This window comes from Condylura cristata, unplaced genomic scaffold (genome assembly GCF_000260355.1).
Source record: "Condylura cristata isolate star-nosed mole 26May11 unplaced genomic scaffold, ConCri1.0 scaffold00034, whole genome shotgun sequence".
Classification (NCBI taxonomy): domain Eukaryota; kingdom Metazoa; phylum Chordata; class Mammalia; order Eulipotyphla; family Talpidae; genus Condylura; species Condylura cristata.
Window position 1 is genome coordinate 10,211,621 of NW_004567135.1, and position 24,988 is coordinate 10,236,608.

Genomic DNA, 24,988 nt, shown 5'->3' on the forward strand with positions numbered 1-24,988 from the left:
AGAGGTGCAGGGACAGTGAGAGGCTTCACCAGAGACAGAGTGGGGAGCAGAATAGGAAGATTGTCAAAGTACACTGCTGAGGGGAGCAGCGGGCCAGAAAGGAGAAGTCTGCCGCGCCATGGGGGCCACCTCCCGGGCAGAGATCCAACTCACTGCAGCTGTGGCCAGCTTGCAGTGCTGAGCTTTAACTTGCTGTGCCACCAGAGAGGCCATTCCTAAATCCTTCAGTTTATTTCTCAAAAATAAGGATTTTCCTCCAGTATCAACACAGGTGTCAGCTTCCAGTTTTTACTGAGAATTAATAAACATAATTCTGTAAGTTCAAGACATGATGACTTGATTTATATATGTTGTGAAATGATTGTTACAGTAGGTTCAGCTACATCCATCTTGTCTAGAGACACAACAGTAAGAAGAAATGAGAAAAGTAAAAAATTTTCTCCTTGTGATGAGAACTCCCAGAACCTGCTCTTCTCGCAACTTTCTTAGCTATGGTCACTATGCACATCACATCCCCAGGACTTAAAATTGAAAGTTTGTACTTTAAAATCATCTTCTTCCTGTTCTCCCTCCTTTTGTGCTTTGCTTCTGATAATCATGTCAGATTTCTAGTTGTGAGTTTCATGAAGTTTTTGTATCTCATTTTCTTTAGTTTCCACCATAAGTGAATCATACAGTATTTGTCTTTCAAGGTCCAGCCATGTTGTCAAAAAGCTAGGAGTTCCTAATTTTTTAATGACTGAATAATATTCATACATCTATAGTTACATATTTAAATATTTATATCTATATAGCTACATCTACTTATCTTGTAATTTATCAATTTCACAAATTTGTATTGATTTAAGAACTTTTATCTAATCTACCATTCATATCCTAATGTTAACTACTGAGTAGAATGGACCCTTTACACATTTCTCCCTTCCAGCAAAGGATCCAGTCCAGGCTTAGGGATTATATTGTTTATGTTGCTTGTGTCATATCCAAAAAAAAAAAAAACTATTATTAAGTTTTACACACCCTTCAACAATGCACAAAGATTCCAGTTTTCCCCCATCCTTGGCAACTCTATTTTCTATTTTTAGAATAGCAGTTCTCTAATGACTGTGGGCAAGCTGTTTTATGTATATAGTTTTGGACATTTCTTTTTCCAGAAAGTGAACATTTTTTTCATGTGACCAGGCACTTTTGTAAACATGATTTTTGACTATTCTACAATATGGTATTTTAATTTGCTTTTAGTAATTTTCAGAATCTAAAAAATGTTGTACAGAATATTCTTATAAAGAAAACCTTGTATATATCCTGATATTTTCCCTAGTTGATAATGTTCTGGAAGTTGAATTCCGATCTGAGGGGATGGACATTTAAATATTTTTAACATAGTGCCAGACTGCTTTCCTAAAAGGGGCACCAGTTTATATTCCCACTGGCAATATGACAGTATCATACATGGAATATTATCAGACAAAATTACTTCAACGTATGATCATAAATGCCAGGTCATCAAGAACGTACATCAATTTATAACAATGGTCAACTATGAAAACAGAACTAACCTTAATGTATGTGGTCAAGTAAAAGTTTAGATTTCTTCTTATTTGCTTATATTTTCACTCAGAACTTCCATGTAATTTTAGTATAAAAGTAAGTATTTAATTTATACATGCTAATACATTTTCTAATACATGCAATTTTTAAATTGCATGCTTTCTACTTTTACTAAAGCAAAGCCCTTTTTCTGGTTTATTATTTCTCTTTTTGTAAAATACCTTATTCACTTTGTGTGTCTTGAGTTTCTAGAACTATTCATATATGAACTCTATCACTGATGTCGTTTCCTTTTAAAGCTTTATTTTGTTACAGAAACTTAAAATTTTTATGTAGTTACATCTTTTACTTACTAGCTTTTATACTTAGAAAACCCTTCACGACAGAGGGTGTGTGGTCAGCCGGTGGTCATCCTCCATCCAGTGGAGACTAATTCCCTATATAACCTGGGGGGCACTCTTTCAGTTTCCACCAGAGGGGTAACAGTGGGGATGCAAGGCATTTTGGATTTTGTAGTTTGCTGATCTACTCAAGGCTGAGTACTCTTTCCCCAACTCATTTAAGTTCTCAATGTTAATGTTCACAGATCAGATGTTCATCTCTATTTTGTACTGTTTTGTGTTAGCTTTATTTAACATTTCACCCTTAAATTCCAATCATAACTTATTTTGGTGTACGTTTTGATAAGGAATCTAGCCAAAATAGTTATTTCAATACCATTTTAAAAATAAAGTTTTTTTCTTGATTTTAAGTGTCCCTTTTATCAAATAATACATTATGCATTGGGCCTGGTTCTAGGCCCTTTAGTCAGCTTCCGATGGTTTTTCTAGGGAGTTAGTCATCAGGAAATGACCTGCCTTGGAGTGTTACTGCCCAACTAAGGAATTGTGTGGCTAAAAGGCTTTTATTGCAACAATCGATTTAAAAATACGAGAGAAAATCTTTGTTGGCCTTCTTAATACGTAATTTGGGATTGCGATGACCAAACTATTAAACATGTTTTAAGCATTACTAACAGGATGTGCAAAACTCACCCAGTGCAAGGCTCTGTTCTAAGCGACATTCTACAGAAATCCCACAAGTCCGCCGGCCCTCCCGGGGCAAGTCCCTGGGGCCCCAGCTAATTTAAGCCACTCGGATGTGTGCGGCAGAGGCAGGGGGCAGGAGGCAGGAGGCTTCGTGAAGAAATCTGTACACACTACCTCCGTTTGCTGTGTCTGCGGTGGCACGTATGAAGGGGTCTGATCCCCATTCTTACAAGCCGGGAAAACATGATTCTTCCCACCCCTACGCGCTTCCGTAGCCCGAGAGCGCAGGTACTGAGCTCCTCCCCGCCCCATCGCCGCATTCTAACTGGGGACAGGAGATCAAGAAACATTTTTCTAAGTGGGGGTTGGGTTGGTGAGGAAGCGTGGGAAGACTGGACCCAGGGGTTCTCGCCCAGCCCGCGGACAACGGACGGTACAGCGGGAGACTCCAGCGGCTCTTAACTTTGAGGTCACGTCGCGCCTCCGGCCTGCTTTACGGCTTTCGACGCGTAGCTTTGCGGCTCTTCTCCCCTTCAAACTTGATTTACGGCTCTGCCACCTGGCTCCAAGCCCCGCCTCCGGGCGCGCGCTCGTTTCGGACCTTCTTCCCAGGATGCCCGAGCACTTCCTTCCCAGCCTCCTCTGCGCGCCTGTCCAAACTCGCGTCCGCCGGTGTTTAGCCTCCACCGGGGCTCTCTGTGCTGGGCGCGCGGTCCAGGCGCGTAAGTGGGGTGGGAGGACCGCGGCGGCGGGGGTGGGGTGGGACCGGCCGGGACTTGTGGAGCGTGGGGCGGCTTGTTCGGAATGAGCTCGTGGGGGGGCCGTGGAACCCGTCTGGCGCTCCCTGCGTAGCGATGCCGAGTCCCGGGGCCTGTGCTCCCTAGTTCGAACAGCAGGGTTCAGAATCGGAGAACTTGGTCTGATGGGCAGAGGGGCGGGAAGCCTGCACCTGTACGGGAGCACACACGCCACGGGGAGGTGCTGCTGGCTCTCCCTCGCGACACCGCTGCTGCTCTTTGAAGGGACTGTTGACATTTGCTGCAGGCGCCCAATCGGAGTAGGAGACCAAGGTGGGGCAGGAATTACTAATGTAAACAAGGAATTTGAGAATTCACCCATTCCGAACCTTTAAGAAGTGAGATGCAGATCATATACGATTACATTCACCCTTTTAAGTTGTACAGCAAAATGATTTTTCGTATATTCACAAGGTTGTGCAGCCACCCCCGTGACCTAATTACAGGATATTTTTATCACACCTAAGAAACTAAACAAGCCTAATGCACGAGAAGGCACGTTTGTCACTTACGGCTACGCCCAGCTCGCCTGATCTTTCTTGTCTTTATGAACTTGCTTAGTCAAGATATTTCACATTGGTGGAATCAAACAGTATTTTTCCTTTTGTCTGGCTTAGCATAGTGCTTCCAAGATTCATGCATGTATCCGCCTGTGCTACACTACTTTTTACGGTTAAACAATATTCCTTCATAGGGATAAACCACATTCTGTTTCTCTCACTTGTTGATGGGCATTTGGGTTATTTCCACTTTTTGGCCTCCTCCTTTTAAGGCATGTTCTTCCACAGAACTCAGGCACAAACACTTAAAAACTAATTTCTCATAGCTAATATTTAATTCTGGGGTTAGCTCAGGAATTTCGGTGACCTCAGGATTAGTATCTTTTAGGGCATTTTAAAGTCTATTCTCAGCACAGCACTTAGCAGATCATTACTGGTAACAAGCAGGCACATGTTCAAGCACATTCTCTTAGTCTCTCCTTTGAGACACCTCTGGGGCTGGGATCGAACTCGCAGCTTGCAGTGCTGTGTCCCAACCTGTTGCACCTCTGGGAGGGCCCGATTGACCTAACACTGCTCACTGAATTGTGCATAAACTGTCTTCTATTTTCCTGGAATACTCTGACCTGTTAGAACTCTGTCAATATCTTAATACTAGGTGTGATTTTTTTTTAATTTTTTGAAGTAGAGGCTCCTACCTTTCACCTTTAGCATTCTTTGAGGTTTTTTCAAATCTCTTTTTGCAGAGTTTACCAGAATCAACATGCTGGGGACTGAAGAAGCAACTCTTGGAGGCCGCGATAGTCATCCTTCCGCTGGTGGCAGCCCTGTATTATGCTTTGGACAGGTAACTGTGGGTTTTTGTTGTTGTCGTTTTTGCTTTTTACTACCTGGAAGGAATAGGGGTAAGCAAAAAAAAAAAAATTATAATGTTTGAGGAGGCAACTTATAGAGCAACATTATATGTGTATAAACTATTTTTTTTCTTTTAAAGATTTATTTATGCATACAAGAACTGGGATACAGGTCGGAGGAAGAGGGAGGGGGAGAGGATTCACCAGAGACAAAGTGGGGAGCAGAACAGGTAGATTGACTGAAATACACCGCTGAGGGGAACAGTGGGCGGGACAGGGAACGGCTGCTGTGTCATGTGGGTCAGTTCCCTGGCTGGGGATCGAACTCTCGCAGAAGCAGCTATAGTCAGCCCCAAAGTGCTACACTTCAACCTGTTGTGCCACTAGGGAGGGCCCTTACCCAGTTCTTTTTTGGAGGCATCCAAGGCTTCTAGTGTTATATTCTTTGCAAAGATATTCTGAGTACATAAAAAAAGGTTCTTACTTTTTTTACACAAACTGTACCTTTTCTTTGCCAGAAATCTGCTAGTATTTATTTCACTTAAATAGGACAAGGGGAAAATTACCAAAGGGACAAAAATCAAAACAAGTAGTTATGTATAGGATGGGAAATTGTTGAACTGGAGAAATGGTATAAAACATTGAAGAAACAAATGGAGATGTAACTTTTTATGTTTTCTCTTTCTCTGCCTGCTTGCCTGCATAAATGTGATGTAGAGTCTTAATTGGGAAGTTTTCTTTTTCTGATTCTGACTTGAGAAAGCTTTATATGGAGGGTGGATCAGTGATCTGTTGGGGCCACAACACCTTTCTAGGTTCCACGAGGTCAAAATTATTTTATACTAATACTTAACTACTGCTTACCTTTCGCTCTTCCCTGAATACATGGTGGTCTTCCACATGTTGCATAGTATGTCGTGATTCTGGCACCATGACTAGGGTAATGTGTGCCTTAAAAGTTAGTCAGTTTTTGTTTGGAGTTTTCTCAAACTGCTAAAAATTGAGCTTCCATATGACCCAACAATCCCACTCCTAGGTATCTACCCAAAAGACAAAAACACTGATTCAAAGATCCTGCACCCCCATGTTTATTGCTGCTTTGTTTACAATAAGAAAGACACGAAATCAACCCAAATACCCAAAAGTAGACGACTGGATTAAAAAGATGTGGTACACACAATGGAATTTTACTCAGCAATCAAAAAGATAAACTCATGCCTTTTGCAGCAACATGGATGGAGCTGGAAAGGGATCATGCTTAGTGAAATAAGCCAGAAAGAAAAAGAAAAATACCAGATGTTTTCACTCATAACAGGAGTATAAAGGGCTGGAGTGGGGAATGGGATAAAAAATGGGGGGGAGGGGAAAATTGCATGGGACTGTGGTGATGGCACACCAGTGATTTGGTGATGGGAAGCCCATGGGATTACAACTGAGATGGAAAAGGCACAAAATGATGTAAAAATAAAATATTCTATTATTTTTTAAAAAAAGTTAGTTTTAATTCCTAACATTTATGATGTAACATACATAAATCAAAGCTCGTGGGGCCCTCAGTGTAAAGGGGTTTGAAGATGAAAAAGGTGGAGACTTGCCACTGTAAGGAATTGAGAAATGTCACTCTGATCTTCCCTTTCTGGATTGTAGCACCAGTACACGGCGGAGGAGTACCAGGCTATCCAGAGTGCTCTGAGGCAGAGGCTGGGCCCAGAATACATAAGTAGCCGCATGGCTGGAGGAGGACAGAAGGTAGATTGTTGCCTGAAAATTGGTGTCCAAACAACTGTCTACTCACGTGACCTTTCCAAAGCCTTCTCTGTGCTTTGTGGAGTCAGTCTCCTGTTGGCTGTTACTGTGTCCTATGTCCTAGGAGACCTGGGCTCCAGTCTCTTGTCATGTGAAGTCACCCAAGCATTCTCTTGAGACTGATACACCTGCCACCCTACAATTTTTTTTTTTTAAAGATTTATTTATTTATTCATACAGAACTGGGGTACAGGCCAGAGATGCGGAGGGTGAGAGGATTCACCAGAGACAGAGTGGGGAGCAGAACAGGCAGATCAATGAAGCACACTGCTGAGGGGAGCAGCGGGTGGGTCAGGAGAGGTCTGCCACGCCATGTGGTCACCTCCGGGGCAGGCGGGGATCGAACTCATGCGGAAGCGGCTTTAGATTCTCAGTGCAGTGCTTTAACCCGCTGCGCCACCAGGGAGGGCCCCACCCTACAATTTTAATGCTGTCTTTTAAAATGTTTCTTTTATCATCTCCTTTTAATTTTAATTTGTGTATGTTTTTGGTCTTTATAAAATGTCAAGTTGAGGTTTGTACTTTTTTGGAAACTGAGTTTTAGAAACTGGTAGGTGAATGGATATCGTCCCCAGTTGAGTGTAGTACCTGCCTCCAGCAGAACATAAGTCCTAACTGACTCCTTCTAGAAGATATTTGAGATAAGTTTACGAGAATTTTCCTGGAAAGTTTAAGGGCAACTGCTAGAAAGCTGGGGAGGAATAAATCAAGTACATTTTTGTCCACATTTAAATATGGCAAGGAATTATAACAAAATTTTTTCTTTAATTTTTTTCTCTCCAGGTGTGTTACATTGAGGGTCACAGGGTAATTAATCTGGCGAATGAAATGTTTGGTTACAATGGCTGGGCTCACTCTATCACACAGCAGAATGTAGGTGAGTATCCCTTCTGCAGTGGTGACTTCTTTAAATCCCTTACTTTGACATTGTCTGATTTCTGCTAATAGTGTTTTTGTGGTCCAGGATGTAGGGCAGGTATATCTGATTGTGCATAGGATTCAGTATCCTTTTCAACTGATTCTCTTTCCCACTCTTAGATTTTGTTGACCTTAACAACGGCAAATTCTACGTGGGAGTCTGTGCATTTGTGAGAGTCCAGTTAAAGGTGAGGGTGTTGGTGTAGACCGGCTGCCTACAGGGGTGGGGTGGGTGGTAAGAGGCAGGAACAGGCAGAGAAATGGTCATGGCGGGCTCTCCCTGGTGGCACAACAGGTTAAAACACCGCATTATGAAGCTTTCTGAAGCCCCTGCAGCATGAGTTCGATCCCCCGCCAGGGAGGTGACTCACATGGCACAGTAGCCCTCTCCTGCCCTGCCTGCTGCTCCCCTCAGCAGTGTATTTCAGTCCATCTGCCTGTTCTGCTCCCCACTCTGTCTCTGGTGAATCCTCTCATCCTACACACCTCTGGCCTGTACCCCAGTTCTGTAAGCATAAAAAAAAATGCTCATGGCACTGCCAAGCTAGAGCTTCCCCCACACCCTTAAATACACACAGCTGGGTCTTGGTCTTTCTCAAGATAGTGGTTTTGAAATTTTTAAACTCATGTGCCCCCAAGGGAATTTTGAAAACTTGTTCCCTTGCATATTTTTAAGTTGATACTAAAAGTTTTCACTATAAACAAGGGCATTTTTTTCATATTCAAAAATGTGATATTTTAAAATAAATCTGTTACATTTTTTAAAACTACTATGGATTCTAAATACTATCATCCATTTAAAAGAAATCGAGGAAGGTATTCTTTTTGTTTTCCTGCAAGCTGTTCTCTAATTGTCAGTCATTGTACATTGTTTCCTCTAGAGTTCATGTTTCCATCTTATTTCTCCATTGACAATTATCCTAAGATAATATATATTTATGACTGGAAATTTTTATTAGTAATCTTTACATCTGTTAGTGGGTAAGAATGTGTGTGTTTGTAGAAATTAAATTTTGTAGTAAATTTTCAGTGACCTTAGGCTGTACACTAAAAAATTTCTGGATTGAGTTACTGTTACAGGTATTATTAATATACAGTTGATTAACCAATTGTGTTTAAGTTGAAGAGACAATAAAACTACATCAAAACTTTTATAGGTAAAAGAAGTAAGATTTTGTAGAAAATGCATTTCTTAATGTGAAAGGTGAGTTTTTTTTCCCCCAGTTTAACATTACTTCCTCTTAAGTGAAACATTCTATATTAATTCTGTTCTGATTTCTTGTTTTTATTGCTTTATCTGTGCATATAAGAACTGGGGTATAGGCTAGAGGTGCAGGGATGGTGGTGAGAGGATTCACCAGAGACAGAGTGGGGAGCAGAACAGGCAGATCATCGAAGTACACTGCTGAGGGGAGCAGCGGGCGGGTCAGGAGGGGAGCAGCAGGCGGGTCAGGAGAGGTCTGCCGCGCCATGTGGTCACCTTCAGGGCAGGGATCGAACTGGTTGTGCTTCCAGGGAGGGCTCTGCCTTCTTTTTATAAGTGGTACTGGAAAATTAACATAACTTTTATATTGTTGTAATTGTGCTTTTTTACTAGTAGTTATTGTTGTCAATCTCTTACTGTCCCTAGTTTTTAAATTAAACTTTATCATAAATATGTAAGCATGGAAAAAATGTGTAAGTAAAGTTCACTGCTACCAAGACTCAAGGGGCCTTGGAATATACTCCCCCAAGTAGAGGGGACCAGCATAAGTCCATGTGAGCACTGCAGCTTGGGGAGGAGAAAAGCTTGGGACCAGCAACACATGACGTTGAACCGCTTTTCTACTCCCAGGACGGTTCATATCATGAAGATGTGGGCTATGGTGTTAGTGAGGGCCTCAAGTCAAAAGCCTTGTCTTTGGAGAAGGCAAGGAAAGAGGCTGTCACAGATGGGCTAAAGCGAGCACTGAGGTAAGCAAAAAAGGGCTGGTGTTTGACTTGCTTCGTTTCCAAGCACAATTTTTCTTAAAGTAATACCATACATAGTTCAGTCAAGTAGCTCAAGTGTTGTTTCTCCCTGTGCTCATCTTGCCTCTTCTCTCTTCCCATAGTGCTGCCTTATGTTGAGCAGTGTGGTAGAGTACGGTGCTCTCTATTCTGTCCTTAATTTTATATTCCCCTTCCTCCAACAGGTAAAACCCTGAAGACCTAGGCACATGAGAACACAGATAGCGTTCGCATTCTCTTCACAGTTTTACCTAAACAGTTCTATATTATGTGTAGTGACTTACTTCACTACATACAGCAGGGTTTTTAACTCTTTTTTGGGTCATAGATAATAGAGAATTCAAATTTAAGTGAAGAGAAATGCATATAAAATGCGCTAAAAGTTTGCAAAGCCATAAGTTCTGGGGGAGGCCTTATATCCCAAGTAAAGAACTTTTAGTCATGGAGGATTATGCCCACCACTACTGGGCAATTGGAGCCATTCCCTGGAGGGAAAAGGGCTGCTTGGGGTTTTGTGCTCTTCTGCAGGAGGCAGCTAATGGAGTTTTGTCAGTTGTCTCTTAGACTTGTCATACTTACTGCTGCTCGTGAGGGCAGAGATTTGTAACTTATGCTCATTGCTATATTCTTAGAACTTAATACAATGCCAGAATTTGGCAGACCCTCAGTAAACATTTTTATTATTGTTTTTTTAAAAAGTTAATTATATATGCATCCAGAACTGGGGTACGGGCCAGAAGTGCAGGGGTGGTGGAAGTCTTTACCAGAGACAGAGTGGGGAGCAGAACAGGCAGATCAACGAAGTGCACTGCTGAGGGGAGCAGCAGGTGAGACAGGAGAGGTCTGCCGTGCCGTGTGGGTCAGCTCCGGGCTGGGGGATCAAACTTGCACTGAAGCAGCTGCGGCCATCTTGCAGTGCTGCATCCCAACCTGTTGCACCACCAGGGAAGGCCTCAGTAAACATTTTTGAATGACTTAGAGTCTGTCTCTTTTGTGCAGTTGAGAAGCAGCTTGCTCAATGGTTGTAACTCTGGTCTCTGACATTTATATGTAAGAATTCTTAACCCTCTTTCACTTTTTTTCCCCCTTACCATCAGAAGTTTTGGGAATGCACTTGGAAATTGTATTCTGGACAAAGACTATTTGAGGTCACTAAATAAGCTTCCTCGCCAGGTATGTTAGAAATGAATGAATGGAATGCGCTGTTGTAAAGATAATGTAACATTCCTTTGTGAGTATTTGGAGATGGAAGGAAAAGAAATGAAGAATTGACTCTGTCCAGTGAAGAATTGGACAGAGTTTGGAATAGGTAGTTCAGACTTCTTTGAATGTTAGAGCTACAGGAGCCTACCACTTTATTTTACAATGAAACAGTTGGAGCCTAGATAGCTCCTTTTCTCTCCCATGGAGAGAATTGTGGCTGGGGGTGTTCTGTAAAACCTCAAAGGAACGCAGCCTTCTGGAGCACTACTGTCACTTCTTACAGACACTCTGCACTCACCCGTTCAATCTTCTTGCTTTTCCTTAGCTCTCATGTCTAAGCAAGGGGTAGATCGCCCTTGCTTTAATCAGTACCAGTCATGTGATCTGAGCATTTGTCTTTGGAGACTGGGGTCTGCAGTGAGCGTCCTTGGAGTCACACTTGACCTGGGCTGAGGCGAGCTCTGGAGTGTTCCTGTTGTCAGGTGGAGTGTGGCTGCTTCGCCTGGCATTCTGTGATGTCCCTGCAGTGCCATCACACAGGGCAGCGTTGTCTATCTTGTACTTGAGGGATTCTTTTTCTTGTGGAGCCCTAATAGAGGTATGTGTCAGTTGGCATCTGTCAAACCTCCAAAAAAAAAAAAAAACATTTGCCATTTTAATCCTTTTTAAGAATAAAATTCAGTAGTGAAATACAGCTCCAGAACTTTTTTATCCTGTAATATTCTATACCCATAAAACAGCCACTTTTTTGCTCTACCCTGACTTTTTGTGACTAGCTGACTTCACTTAGGAGGATAATGTAACTTCATCTATTCTGTAACTTCATCTATAATGTAACTTCATGTGTATTGTAGCATATATCAGAATTTCCCTCCTTTTTAAGGCTGAATCATATTCCATTGTGTGTATGTCACATTTTCTTGTTCCTTCCATCCGCTGAGGGACAGTGGGCTGTCTCCCTTTCTTGGCTGTTGTGCCTAGCGCTGTTACGAGCCTGGGTGTGCGGGTACCTCACCAAGGCCCTGCTTCCAGTTATTTTTAATACATACCCAGAAGGGGGGTTCCTGAATTATATGTAGTTACAGTTTATTTTTTGATGCATTTCCATACTCCTATAACGTTTATACCATTTTGTAGCCCAAGAGTTAGTGCAAACACTTTCTGATTTCACCCTGTCCTTGTCAACACTTGTTAATGTTTTATTTTTTTAATTTAAGTATAATTGACATACCATTATTTTAATTTCAGTATACAACATAGTGATTTTACATTTGTATACACTGTAAAAATGTATACAGTGATGATCACAGTAAGTCTAGTTACCATGTTAGCAACTTGCAAATTTGTAATAATTTTCCATATTTACTTTGAAACTGAAAATTTGTACCTCTTGGTCTCCATCAGTTTTTCTCATCCTCAACTCTTCATCCTTACAACAATTAATCTCTTTTCTATGATTTTAGTTTAATTTAGATTTCACATATAAATGAAATCATGCTGTATGTCGTTCTCTGATTTATGTTAGCATTATACACTCTAGATGTATTGATGTTGCAAAAGATACCAGTTTTTCAGTGGCTGAGTTTTAACGTATACCACTTATACATACACTTACCTATATTTATATATACCACATCTGTTGGTGGGTACTCAGGTTGTTTTCAAATACTGACTATTGTAAATAATGCTTCAGTGAAGATAGGATGCGTGTGTCTCTTCAAATTAGTATTTCCTTACCCCTCAGGATACTCAGAAGTAGACTATTTCGAACATAATGGTGTTTCCATTGTTAATTTTTGCGGAATCTCCACAGCATTTTCCAGCAGTAACTACAGTTTACCTTCCCACCAATGGTTGGAGGTTTCCTTCTCTCACATACTTCCCAACAGTTGTTTCATGTCTTTTTGAGAATGGCCATCGACAGATATGAGGGATTACAGGAGTATTTTCTTAACTTCTATTTCTGATAGTTCGTTTTTGAAATGCAATCAACTTTTGTGTACTGATTTTTGTGTCTTGCAACATTGCTGACTTCATTTATCAGTGTTAATACTTTTTGGGTGGCTTCTTAGGGCTTTCTAGATGTAAAATTATACCACAAATTATACCAGTTTGGATGCTTTTTATTTTTCTTTCTTGTCTGTTCACTCTGGTTAAGATTTCTAGTATGATGAATAAAAATGGCAAGAGTTGAACATCCTGTCTTATTCCTGATCTTAAGAGGATCACTTTTTACTGTTGAGTATGTTAGCAGCAGGCTATTCATATATGGTTTTTTATTATGCTGAGGTGTGTTTCCTCTATACCCACTTTGTTGAAAAAAAATTTTTTTTTTAAATTTTTTTTTTTCCCCAAAGATTTGTGCATACAGAACTGGGGTACAGGCCAGAGGCTCAGGGGCGTACAGGCCAGAGGCGCAGGGGCGGTGAGAGGCTTCACCAGAGACAGAGTGGGGAACAGAACAGGCAGATCAACGAAGTACACTGCTGAGGGGAGCAGCGGGCGGGTCAGGAGAGGTCTGCCACGCCATGTGGTCACCTCCGGGGCAGGCGGGAATCGAACTCATGCAGAAGCGGCTTTAGCTTCTCAGTGCTGTGCTTTAACCCGCTGCGCCACCAGGGAGGGCCTGTTGAAAATTTTTATCATAAATGGATGTTAATTTTTGTCAGATACTTTTTTCTGCATTTATTGAGATTATCATAATTTTTACCCTTCATTTTGTTGATGTGATGTATCAGATGTATCATGTTGATCTGTAAATGTTAAACCATCTTTACATCCCTGAATGAATCCTGCTTGATCAGGGTGTAAAATCCTTTTGATGTATTGTTGAATTTGGATTGCTCCTTTTTTTTTGTTGAGAGTTTTTGCATTCTATGTTCATTGGGAGTATTGCCTGTATTTTCTTTTTTTGAGGTGTCTGTCATATTTTGGTTTTAGGGTGATGCTGGCTTCATCAAATGAATTTGGAAGTATTTTTTTCTTCCTCAGTTTAGAATTCAGAACCAGTTAGATCTGGTTCTGATCTCTTTTATTTGGGGGGGGGGATGAGGTTATTTTTTATTGACTAAACCTTATTGATAATTGGTCTTTCAGATTTGATATTTTTCTTCTTGATTCACTTTTGGAAGATTATATGATTCTAGGAATTTTTTTATTCTAGATTGCCCAGTTTGTTGACATATAATTGTTCATAGTATTCTCTTATAACCCCTTGTATTTCTGTTGTATTGGTTATACTTTCTCTTCAATATTTCATTTCCAATTTGAGCTTTCTCTTTTTTCTTGGTGAGTTTATTTGGAGGCCTACCAATTTTGCTTATCTTCTCAAAGAACCAGCTCTTCATTGATTTTTTTTTTTTTTTTTAGTCTGTATTGAATTTATTTCCGTCTGACCTACTCATTTACTTGGAGTGTAGATAAGACATTTCATAGTATAATTTTCATTTTCAGGTTATCTTTATCAAAATGTAGTTATTTTAATTCCTCAATATTGATATCAGTATTAGTGTTATAAATTTAGAGATAACTTTCACCCAAGTAAAAAGACTGGGTTATTGTAGTGCTGGAAGTAAAATAGTTTCTAAATGCTCTAAACTACACAAGCATTACTGCTTACTGTTGGTGAGATGCCAGTCTGACCCTGTAGTGGGAGATTCCCTGCAGCCTTTTTTAGAAATATAGATCTTAAAAGCAGAAAAAGGAGGGAGATCATCGAAGTCAGTCAGTCACTGCAGTTCTTTCTCCCACTATTAGTTGCCCCTTGAAGTGGATTTAACTAATGCAAAGAGACAAGATTTTGAACCAGCTGTGGAACAAGCAAGATACAGTAGCTGTCAGCAGAACATGGCTCTGAGACTCCAAAAACCAGAAGAGGTGATCTCCCCTTGCAGACCAAGCCACTCAGATGATCCTCATATTGTGATACAGCGGGAAAAGGAGAGCAGCTCCAGGTATAAGGCCTACCTAGTTTCCTCCCTTTCCTCTTCTGCTGCTCTTGCTCCTGTGATCTGTTATCTCCATGTCTAATCTTAGAGCCAGCAAGTTGCTTTGTGTGCTCCACAGGAATGGACTATTCTTGTTAACTCAGTTATGTAAGGAACTTACTCTCTTTTGTTGCTATTTGCTGCAGAGGTCTCACCTCTTCTGATGCACAGAGTGATGCCACCTACCAGCGGAAGCTCAGGCAGAAACAGCTGCAGCAGCAGTTCCGGGAGCAAATGGAGAAACAGCAGCAAGTTCAGCTCTCTGATCCACCTGGGGAAATGAAGGGTCATGGTACGAATGGGAGCAGAGGCTCTAGGGAGGTGTGCTCTGAGGCGGTGGGCTAGTCCACTGAGTGGCCCGAGTCCCGGCCAGTTCAGTGTGACTGTCCAAACCAGACCCTAGGAAGACTTCTGTTAAAATGTGGGATCTATGAGGCCAAGAAATTAGGATAATGAAATCTGCCATGCATTCGCATTTCTAAAGTTAGAACACGGGCTTTAACATAAAGTGCAGAACCTTTTTTTTTTTGCTTTGACTGTCTCAGCATCAGAAAACCTCTTGATGTTTATGAGTGGGGTTTGAATATAAGGCCAAACTGGGTTTGAAGGCACTGGGAACTTTTGGTAGTTAGTTTATTCATGATCTTTATTTCAGAATTATGCTTCAGTGCAAGAGTTTTTTGGGGGGAGTCTTCCCAAAGTATAAAATGAAGAAAGGGCTTGTTCTAGACCAATGGGCTTTTGTCTTGCTTCCTCTTAAGCATTGTGAAGTGGCAGCGATCTTGGCTTATATTTGTACAAAGGACTGGCTTTTTATTTGTTTGAAATTAATGGAGGGAAACCACCCCTCACCCACAACTGACTGCAGGGGGTGTCCTTAGTAATAATCATTCCAGTGTTTGGCTTTCAGACCACTGCAGGAGCCCTATGCATGAAGGGTGGAGGAGAATGTCTTCAGGACAGTTTACTTATTAAATTTCTGCTTACTGTTTTGTTTGAACAAAAGTGAAGGGTTATGGCTTAAAAAAAGCAAAAACTGGACAGATCTGTTGTCATAGGAGAAATAAATATTTTGTGAGATGAAAAAAAATATATATAGTCATTTTAAACTCATATAGGTCTGTAGGTGGAACTGGGCCTCGAGAAGCTGGAGTGCTAGGCCGTGCTGGGAGCCAGCACGCCCTCAGGCAGCTCTGGTTTCTGAGGCTGCTCCTGACAGCTGAGTTAGTGACCCCGTGTCCTGTCTCTCGTGACTGCAGCGGAGCTGCCCTTGCCGCCTGTGAAGCACAGCACTCCTGTAACTGCTGTTTCTGAACCACCCACTGAGAAAGACTTTGCAGGTCAGTAGGACAAAGGAATGGCATTAAGTATTCATCAGTAAATACCTATGAGGTACTAGTAAAGTTACTTTGCTGAATAGAGATACATTTTAAAAGCAGCATAACTATCCTCTTCTCAATTTTTTAAATCCCATGCATTTTTAGAAAAAGAGAACGCAAAATGGATAGATGGAAGTTCTATTAGCACATAATTCTGCTTCTTTATTGGCATAAGAGAAGCGTCAGTATGCTTCTGGCTCTAAAACCTCTTTGAGGCACTCATGAAGTATGATTACTACCATCAGTTTTCCGTGTTCAGTGTGACACCACCTCTTTGTTGATGCTGTTATTTTCCTGTGATCTCTTTGAAGACAGTCTTGAAATGTGGGATATGACTCCAGATACTTGGGACAGTGTTGCCAAGCCTTTGTCAAGACTGGAACCTGCCCCAGTCCCTGCCACTCCAGACCTGAAGAACCAGATGGTGACTCGAAGCAGGACCCCAGAAAATTTTTGTCAGCAGAATCCACAAGCAAAATCTGAACCCTGGCACCCTCAAATTTACAATGTCATCCAAAACATAACAGGTAGTAGTGTTTAGAGACAAAAATTGAAGGGAGAACCTGGGTTTAATTCTGTGAATTCTAAAGGAAGAGTGATAACTCAATTTTAAGAAGCTGGATACAATCACAGGTGTTAGAAAATGGGAAAAAATTGGTTTAGGAGTCAAACATTCCTGTGGGGTCCTGACTTGAGATGTAACTCTGTTTAGTCTGATAGTAGTAAAAAGCTTAGGTATGATAGCATTTAAGAATTTTTCCTATGAAAAATGTTATACTCACATATTATTGCAGCTTGCACTAAACAGAAGAAATCTGTTGTCCTCATGACTGTGTTCATTCTGGATGCTCAGTATAAATTAGGATTGTTAAAATCACTTCAGAGATTACTAGATGTCATTACATCCCTTATTTTAAAAACATTTCAGTTGTATTGAAATAATTTTATCTTCCATAGGAAACTGTGATTCCTACAGGAAAAACCAGGACATGAAGAAAAGGAAACTGGATCCATCTTAGCTGACATTCAAGCCACATTATTAGACTTGCCAAAGACTAAAAACTATTTTTTGGTCATGAAATTGGACATCATTCTAGAGAATGAGCTTGTTTCCAAGGACTTAGTTTGTTTTATTCTGAAAATTTAAACAGAATTTGACTATTGGAACTTACTGCAGAGAAGGCTGTGCCACTATAAAACCAGCACTTGTATTTTAAAAGGCTTGTCACACACTGCTGTGGGGAGATTAAATACCCTTCTTTGGCTCGTGAGGTTTTTCACTATTTATTCCTAAAATATTACATTAATAAAGACAGAAATTTTAGGAGTTACTGTGGCTGTTTTCCTTTAAGCAGTATAAGCCATACTTTCACACTGCCCACTATTAAGCTATTATACTCTCCACCTTCTTCACTTTGTCACCATGATTTTTTTTTTAAAAGATTTATTTATTTGTGCATACAGAATTGGGTACAGGCCAGAGGTGCAGGGGTGGTAAGAAGATTCACCAGACAGAGTGGGGAGCAGAACAGGTAGATCGATGAAGTACACTGCTGAGGTGAGCAGTGGGCGGGTCAGGTCTGCTGTGCCATGTGGGTCACCTCAGGGGTGGAGAGTTGAACATATGCTGAAGTGGCTTGAGCTTCTTAGTGCTGTGCTTTAACCTGCTGCGCCACCAGGGAGGGCCCTGTCGCCATGTTTTTAATGTTGCCTGTATGAGTACAGGTATACTTGTCTCACTGTACTTCACAAATACTGTTTTGTGTTGTACAAATTGAAGGTTGGCAGCTCTGCATCAAGATGCAAACCTCTCAGCACCATTTTCCTAACAGTATGTGCTTACTTTGGGATTATCACATTTGGTGATTCTCGCTATACTTTTTTTTTTTTTTATAGATTTTTATTTGGGGAGCAGAACAGGTGGATCTACTGGAGTACACTGCAGAGGGGAGCAGTGGATAGACTGGTCTGCTGTGCCATGTGGGTCAGCTCCCTGGCTGGGGATCGAACTCAGGTCGCAGTGGCTGCTGACAGCTTGATAGCTGAGATTTTAACTCTTGCACCACTAGGCAGGCCCAGACTTTTAATTATATTTACTGTGCACATAGCAGATCTGTGATTAGTGGCTAGTGATTTTGATGTTACTATTATAATTGTTTTGGGGTCATAAACCTTATCTATGTAGTAAGATGGTGCGCTTCACTGATAAATGTGTTCTTGTATGTCTATCGCCTGTCCATTCTCCCACTTCTCCAGTCCTGGAGCCTCCGTATTTCCTAAGAATTGAAATTGGGCCAATTAGTTAGCCCTATAGTGGGCTCTGTGAGTTCTAGTGAAGAAATGCCATCTCTCTCACTTTATACCAAAAGCTAAAATGACTTCAGGTCTCAAGGCATGTTGAAAATCAAGATAGGCTAAAAGTCAGGCCTCTTGGGCCAAACCACTATTAACCATGTTAGCAATGCTAAGGAAAAGATCCTGAAGGAAACAAAGTGTTACTCCAGTCATCACATAAATCGTAACTGGGCAAACCAGTATTGCTGATTTAATCAAAGTTTTAATGGTCTGAGATGATCAAACTGGTCACATTACTTTAAGCCAAAGCCAATCCAGAGAAACTCTTCTATGAAGGCAGCAACAAAATAAGCCTGAAGCGAGCAGACGTTGGTTCATGAGGCCATTCTGTAATAAGAAAGTGCAAGGTCTGCACAATCCCTGGTGGTGCAGTAGGTTAAAACATAGCACTAAGCAGCCAAAGCCACTTCAGCATGAGTTTGATCCCCACCCCGGAGGTCACCCACATGGCACAGCAGACCTCTCCTGACCCCTCAGCAGTAGCAGTGTACTTCGACGATCTGCCTGTCCTGCTCCTTGCTGTAGTGAATCCTCTTACCGCACCTGTGCCTCTGGCCTGTACCCCAGTCCTGTATGAATAAAAATCAGATGAGGATGGCTGCATTAACAACACATTTTCAATGTATGCCATGTAGGACTTTTATAACTATAGAGTCAATGTCTGAAGTTCCAAAGGGCAGGCTTACTGTTTAGTGACTAATGCACCTGGCGAAGCCAGTGCTCATGTATCACTTTGACTATCCTAAGGCCCTTAAGAATTAAAGCTTTATCTGCTGTATGTACTCTACAAAAGGAACAAAGCCTGGATGACTGTTGGTCTGCTTACAGTATAGCATAATGATTAAGCCCACTATTGAGACCTGCTGCTCAGAGATTGCTTTCAAAATATAAAAATTGACAACACATCTGTGCTCAGATTAAGATGTACAAGATTTTTTTTTTTTGAACAAAATTAGTGTTTTATGCCTGCTAATACAACATCCTTTTGTGTAGCCCAGGGGTCAAGAAGTAATTCTAACTTTTAAAAAGTTTTATTATTTAAGAAATATAAGGCTATAGCTAAGTTGAAAACTTTTTGGAAAGCATCAACCTTTCTACACGTCAGGACGATTCATGATTCATGGGAGGTGAAAATGTCCACAAGTTTGGAAGTTGATTCCAATCCTCCTTGATGACTTTAAGGGGCCCAAGGCATCAGTGTGGAAGTTACTGAATATGTGGAGGAAATAGTGAGCTAGAGTCAGAAGTGGTGCCTGAAGAATGCAGCTGCTGCAATCTCATGAGAAAATAAATGAATGAGAAGCTGTTGTTTAAGTCTGAGCAAATGGTCTCTGCAATCTACTGGTAAATGCTGTGAATAGTGTTGAAAGTACTGTGAAGGATTCAGAAAATTCACAACTTATTTCCTACAGCAGTCGTAGGGTTTAAGAATGACCCCAATTTTCAAGTAAGTTCTACAGCATCCCATTCTACAGAGAAACCTTTCATGAAGAGGAATCCATTGTGGCAAGCTTGTTTTTAGAAACTGCCACTACCACCTTGCCCTTCAGCAACCCCCATGCAGTCATCAGTCATCAACATCGAGGCAAGACCTTTCACCAGCAACGAGATCACCACTGGCTGAAGATGGTCAGAATTTTTTGTGGTAAAGTCTATAAAGTATGTACTTTGCTTTTTAAGTCAGTGCTACTGCATACTTCATACTATAGTATAAACAACTTTAATATGCACTGGGAAGCAAGTTTATAAATTTGTGTATTATCACAAAATCAGTGCTCTGGAACCTGCAGTATCTTTTAGGCGTGCCTGTACTGTGTTTCAATGCTAAGAATAAAAAAGCTGCAGTGGTATTTTACTACTTTGTTAATCAGGTTATAGTCATTATAATGTTTTTATAGGTTTCTGATGTCATTACCCTGCATTTTTTCCTAATCAAGGAAATAATGATTTCCAAGACCAAAGAAAAAGCATTTTGAGAAAGCAAAATAAATCCTTTTAACAAAATACAAAGTAGAAGTAGCTGTTTAACTTCTGTATTTCAGATGAGATATAACTAACTTAACATGGATTGATTTTTCATAGTGTTTTAGATGTCCCATAATTCCCTCAAATAATGATTTTGAAATTTTACTGTTTTGGGCTTTACCTTTTATCTGATCTTTCAGCAGTAACTATGGTTTTGGATTACCAACCCTTTTGTGAAAAGCTATGAACCTGGGATAAAGTACAGGAAAGCAGTCACACCACTTCAGTCCCTCCGAAGATCATCAGGCAGTAGCTTACCTGGACAGTTAGCTAATATACTCACCTTTTGATTTTTGATGTCCTTAATATTTTCTTCAGAAATATCTTCCTAGTTTGCACCATAATCTTAGTTCAAGTCATAACTGGTGCTAAAAGTTGCTGGGTTAAGGATCCAGTCATATACAACTCAAAACAGAGCTAATGAGAACATGAAAGTAATTTGCTGGAAATGAAACCCCACAGCTCAACAAAAGCAAGTTTGGTTTATTTGAATGGTCTCATTAAATAAGTCTACAAAGGTAACAAACTGCAGCACAAAGCGCAATCTTACAAGAAGCGCAACACCCAGAGTTAGTGCAAAATGTACAATTAACGGCTGCTGAGAAACCCCCAAGGTTTGAATTGTTTATTTTTTTTTAAACAGTGTACATTGTTAAATAATGTAAGGAAAACATTATAATTCAGAAAGATTTCTTTAATGTGGAAAAAGATACTCAAAGTGTACTATTAACACAAATAATTTAAACAGTTCAGTAGCACTAGTTCATTCCTCTAGGCTTCAATTATTTCATCCACAGGAGGGAAAAAAAAAATCAACAGTAAATAAAACCAGTTCTTTCTGTGTGTGAGAGAAGAGACCTCAAAATTATTAAACCAAAACAACAAAATGACAAATGTGCTGCATTTGGCTCCCTCGTTCCTCTGTAAAAAGTGTTGTTTAAGCGGTCTGTTCTCAATTACTTGGCACCTTCTTTGTGCTATCCTTAAGTCTCCCCAAAAATGGTAAGCAGAGAATAAATAAGTAAACAACTTTGAAGCAGGGCTTGGAATCCCTGCCCTTTTCATTTTTACTTCCTAAAACCTTCAGCTTTCATTTGCATCATGGGACCGAGGCTATCTTAAAGGAACAACGTAGGACAGGATAGCCAGCCAGGCTCTTCCTAATGTGGTGAATCCTGGGATGTACTGTTGAGGTGGGTAAGAGGTTGGAAATATGTCAATTTCCCAACTCAAGAGTCAAGAGAAGAAGCACCCAAAAGTAAATCTTTTCCAATCTTCAGAGATAATAAAGATCCCAATCTTAGCCCATTAGGAGGATATATCCTGAAAGCTCTGAAAATAACAGAACTGCCCATTACAACTAGGCACTGTACTACATAATACTGGTTGGTTGCAGTTACTATCTAAGGGGAATAGTTGTTTATATGAAAATGTGAAAGTATGAGCTGTAATTCTAGAAATAGAGGTGGCACAAGAGATTATGATCCTGCAACTTTGGATATCATATAGGAAATAAGTAGAATAAGCATTCTTCCCTATAATGCTTAATTCAGATGTGAGTCCACTTTCCACAAAATAAGATACCCCAAGCTGAGAAATGCATGGTACATGTTTAACAAGAGGAAATGAATCCAGTTTTTTGTAGAGCAACTTTCTCCATCTATGACTTTTCACTATCACGTTTCCCATCGTAAATACTATCCCCCACCCCTTTCCCTTTATATTCACTCAGTCATTCCTTCTAGGTCACATCTGTGTTAAAGCCCAGCTCAAGTAAGATTTCTGGCAACCATTGGCCAGGCATCACATATCTTCAAAGCAAGTCTGTTCTCCCATCCCTTAGTCTTTTTCTTTTCACTTATCACACACCACCCTTTTATTAAACTGCCTGATTTTGTCACCACACCCCTCTCTGTTCTGGAATAGAACTTTCTGCTTTCAAACCACTGATGTCAACTTAACTTCTCACCCTATACACCTTAACACCTGCTCTAGACAAAATTGTTGAATGACTTAAAAACAAAAACAAAAATAAAAACAACCAAAACTTTCAATTTCCCTTTGGTATAATCCACTGCTGGGGTCACATAGACCACATGCCCTTTGCTTTCTGGGGTCTGATGAGAATTTGATGCTAATGGCAGAAGCAATAGAAGTCCAAGGCACTAAAATATCCAGCAAGCAATACTGGGAGAACAGAAGTATTCAAGTACAGTAATTTATACAATTTTACATTCACATTTATTATCTAATACAATGGAAATACAAAGGAAAAGTTAAAGTGTCTCAATAAGTAAAGGACAGAGCTAGTTTTTTTTTCAACTTTTTAAACCTTTCATATTTTACTCTTAAAACTACTGTTGTCCAACAACATTTATATATCACAGTGTTTCCACATCAAAACTGATGGCAAAGTTACATGTCCGCAGGGAACTTAATTTTTTTTCCTAATTGCTAATGCTGCAGTCAAAGCTGCTAATGTTGCTTGCTTAAAAGCACTAATGACCTATCATAAGAAAAGGTTGAAACCTCAGTCCCCTGGTGTTTTTCACTGGGTTCTAAAGAAAATTAAAAAACAAAACAAAACAAAAAAAACCAAAAAGGGAAAGAGCAAAAAAAGGGGGGGAGGGTTAGGTAGGAAAAAGCCCAATAGATTTTTGTCTTGTGGTACAGATTTTTGAGGGAATAAGGGATTTGGGGTGGGTACCAAAACTCAGAGCTCCACCCACTTGAAAATTATAGAGGGGTATGGTTTTCCATTGAGCTCTCTGGTAGCTTTCTAATAAACACAATTCTCTTCCCCAGCCTTTGATGTTGGGTATAGATAAATAGAAAAGCATAGTTTGAAGCTGCCCCACCACAAGAAAGCTGCTCTTCCCTTCTTGTCCCACTCCAATAAATGGTGACGGGAGGGAGGTTCTCCATTCTGAGGGTTCTAAGCGATATTGAAAACATTCCTTTCTGGCAAGAAATAACCAGTTAAATGCAGCACTAGTAGTTAGTATATAGGCTACTTTCCCATCCCCTGTCCCCCTCCCCCACCCCCCAGCATTCCATCTCCTGCCCCCAAATCTACTTGGTTAATGTCTCTAGGTCTAAGTGGTCCTCAGGTTGGAACCTGGGGGGTTGCTGATGGATTTCTGCAAATTGCTGATGTTGAAATTCTGTAAGGAGGCAGTTCCCACAGGCTGGAACTGACCAAGTGGCTGTGGTGCTGGGCCACCTGTTCCGCTCCACTGAGTGCTAAAGGGGGGAGCTGGAAAACCGTACTGCTGTGGGGGGCACATAGACTTGGTGAAGTGACCTAGAGAGGTAGCTGATGCTGCAGAGATGGGGGCAGAGCCACCCAGGTTTGAGGTCATGGAGGTACACAGCTGACCAGGTGCAGAAAACTTCCTTGCCATTCCAGGGCCCTGAAAACAAAAATAATTGCATGTAAAATATGGTGTGGTTATAATACCCATGTTATATGTGAAATGGGTGCTACTCAATTACAGTTTTACAACTGGAACTGTTCTAATCTTACACAGTATAGCAAAACCAAGCCATGCTTTCCACAGTAATTTTCAGGTCTTTATACTTAACAGTATGTATGTGTGTATGTGCAGGCAGTTCAGAGTTTGGAGGTAAAGGGAAAAAGAAAAGTTGAGATGACTGATAGCAATCAGGAAAGGAAAAATACAAGAGTAACCTGGGTGTCTTGTTGTGACTTTCTGGAAGTATTAATATTTATGAGCTACTAAAGGTCATAGCTCAAATGTTCTGTGCTTACATAGGTAATTTGTATCAGCTCTGATTCAGATATGTTGCTAAATGATACTCTGATACATTAACAAAATGGCAAAAAGGGAAGACTTACCTCATAATTCATGTGTCCTTTGCTTCCTCTCCTGCCTGAAAGGTTCATGGCATCTCGGGCCCAATTGTCTACCAACTTGTGCAGGTCATCTGTGAATGTGCCTTTCCTGCTGGATGTCATGGCAGGAGGCTGAGCTTGGGCAGCTTGGCTGTTCACTGTTCCCCCAACAGTGTTTGTGCTACTCGTCCCTAGAGTTCAAAGAAGGAATACAATCATTAGGAGGAGAGTGGGTTCAAATTTCAGTAAGAGGAAAACTTCACAATGTGCTGAATGGCAAGCCACAGATGGGGAGGGGACAAACTGGGAAGCCATGCAAGAAGGGAAGGTTCCAAGGTCTTATTTAATCAACTGTTTTGGCATAACAGCATAATGAAAACAGATTCTCTTCAGGAGCTGCAGGTAGTGCTAAACAACTCAGATGATGGTAGGCACAAAGGGTAGGTACCTCTTTCTGCCTATTCACATACATCTTAAGAGTACTGAAATTTACTGCAGTAGTCTAGTCCCAACATCGTACTGATGAGGGTGGCGTGGTATGGTTAATGACAATAGATGTTTTAGAATATTGCAGGGCAAAGAAGACTTCTTGTGCACTGGGCAGGATTAAAGTTGGAATTAAAGGAACACAAAGATAGGTGCTTGGCCCGGGAAAAGATGGGGTTCCCAAATCATGTGGATACTCTACAATCTTTAGCCATTCTTTAACACAAAGTGGTAAGAGAAGGAGCAGGCTTTGTT

The 24,988-nt window shown here is 40.8% G+C and overlaps 2 protein-coding genes across 4 annotated transcripts in view; one reads left to right on the plus strand and one right to left on the minus strand.

Moving 5' to 3' along the window:
• Positions 1-2,820: 2,820 nt before the first annotated feature.
• RAD52 (RAD52 homolog (S. cerevisiae)) lies at positions 2,821-17,453 on the plus strand. 3 transcript variants are annotated; one of them, XM_012732232.1, is made up of 12 exons: positions 2,821-2,867; positions 4,623-4,723; positions 6,378-6,479; positions 7,320-7,413; positions 7,575-7,642; positions 9,289-9,407; positions 10,541-10,616; positions 14,403-14,599; positions 14,779-14,924; positions 15,892-15,972; positions 16,323-16,538; positions 16,969-17,453. In XM_012732232.1, the coding sequence occupies exons 2-12, from the start codon at positions 4,640-4,642 to the stop codon at positions 17,028-17,030; spliced, it is 1,245 nt and encodes a 414-aa protein (XP_012587686.1). In that variant the 5' UTR covers positions 2,821-2,867; positions 4,623-4,639; the 3' UTR covers positions 17,031-17,453. The 3 variants fall into 3 exon arrangements, with proteins under 3 accessions (XP_012587686.1, XP_004692597.1, XP_012587687.1); XM_004692540.2 differs by lacking the exon at positions 2,821-2,867 and adding an exon at positions 3,221-3,301; XM_012732233.1 differs by lacking the exons at positions 2,821-2,867; positions 9,289-9,407; positions 10,541-10,616 and adding an exon at positions 3,221-3,301.
• Positions 17,454-20,854: 3,401 nt separating this feature from the next.
• Positions 20,855-24,988, minus strand: part of WNK1 (WNK lysine deficient protein kinase 1) — a 129,479-nt gene continuing 125,345 nt past the window's right edge. The window contains exons 29-30 of the mRNA XM_004692541.2: positions 24,251-24,438; positions 20,855-23,804 (exon numbers count right to left, since the gene is read on the minus strand). Of these exons, the coding sequence (XP_004692598.1) occupies positions 23,487-23,804; positions 24,251-24,438 (506 nt within the window). The 3' untranslated portion in view covers positions 20,855-23,486. The remainder of the gene's footprint in view (positions 23,805-24,250; positions 24,439-24,988) is intronic.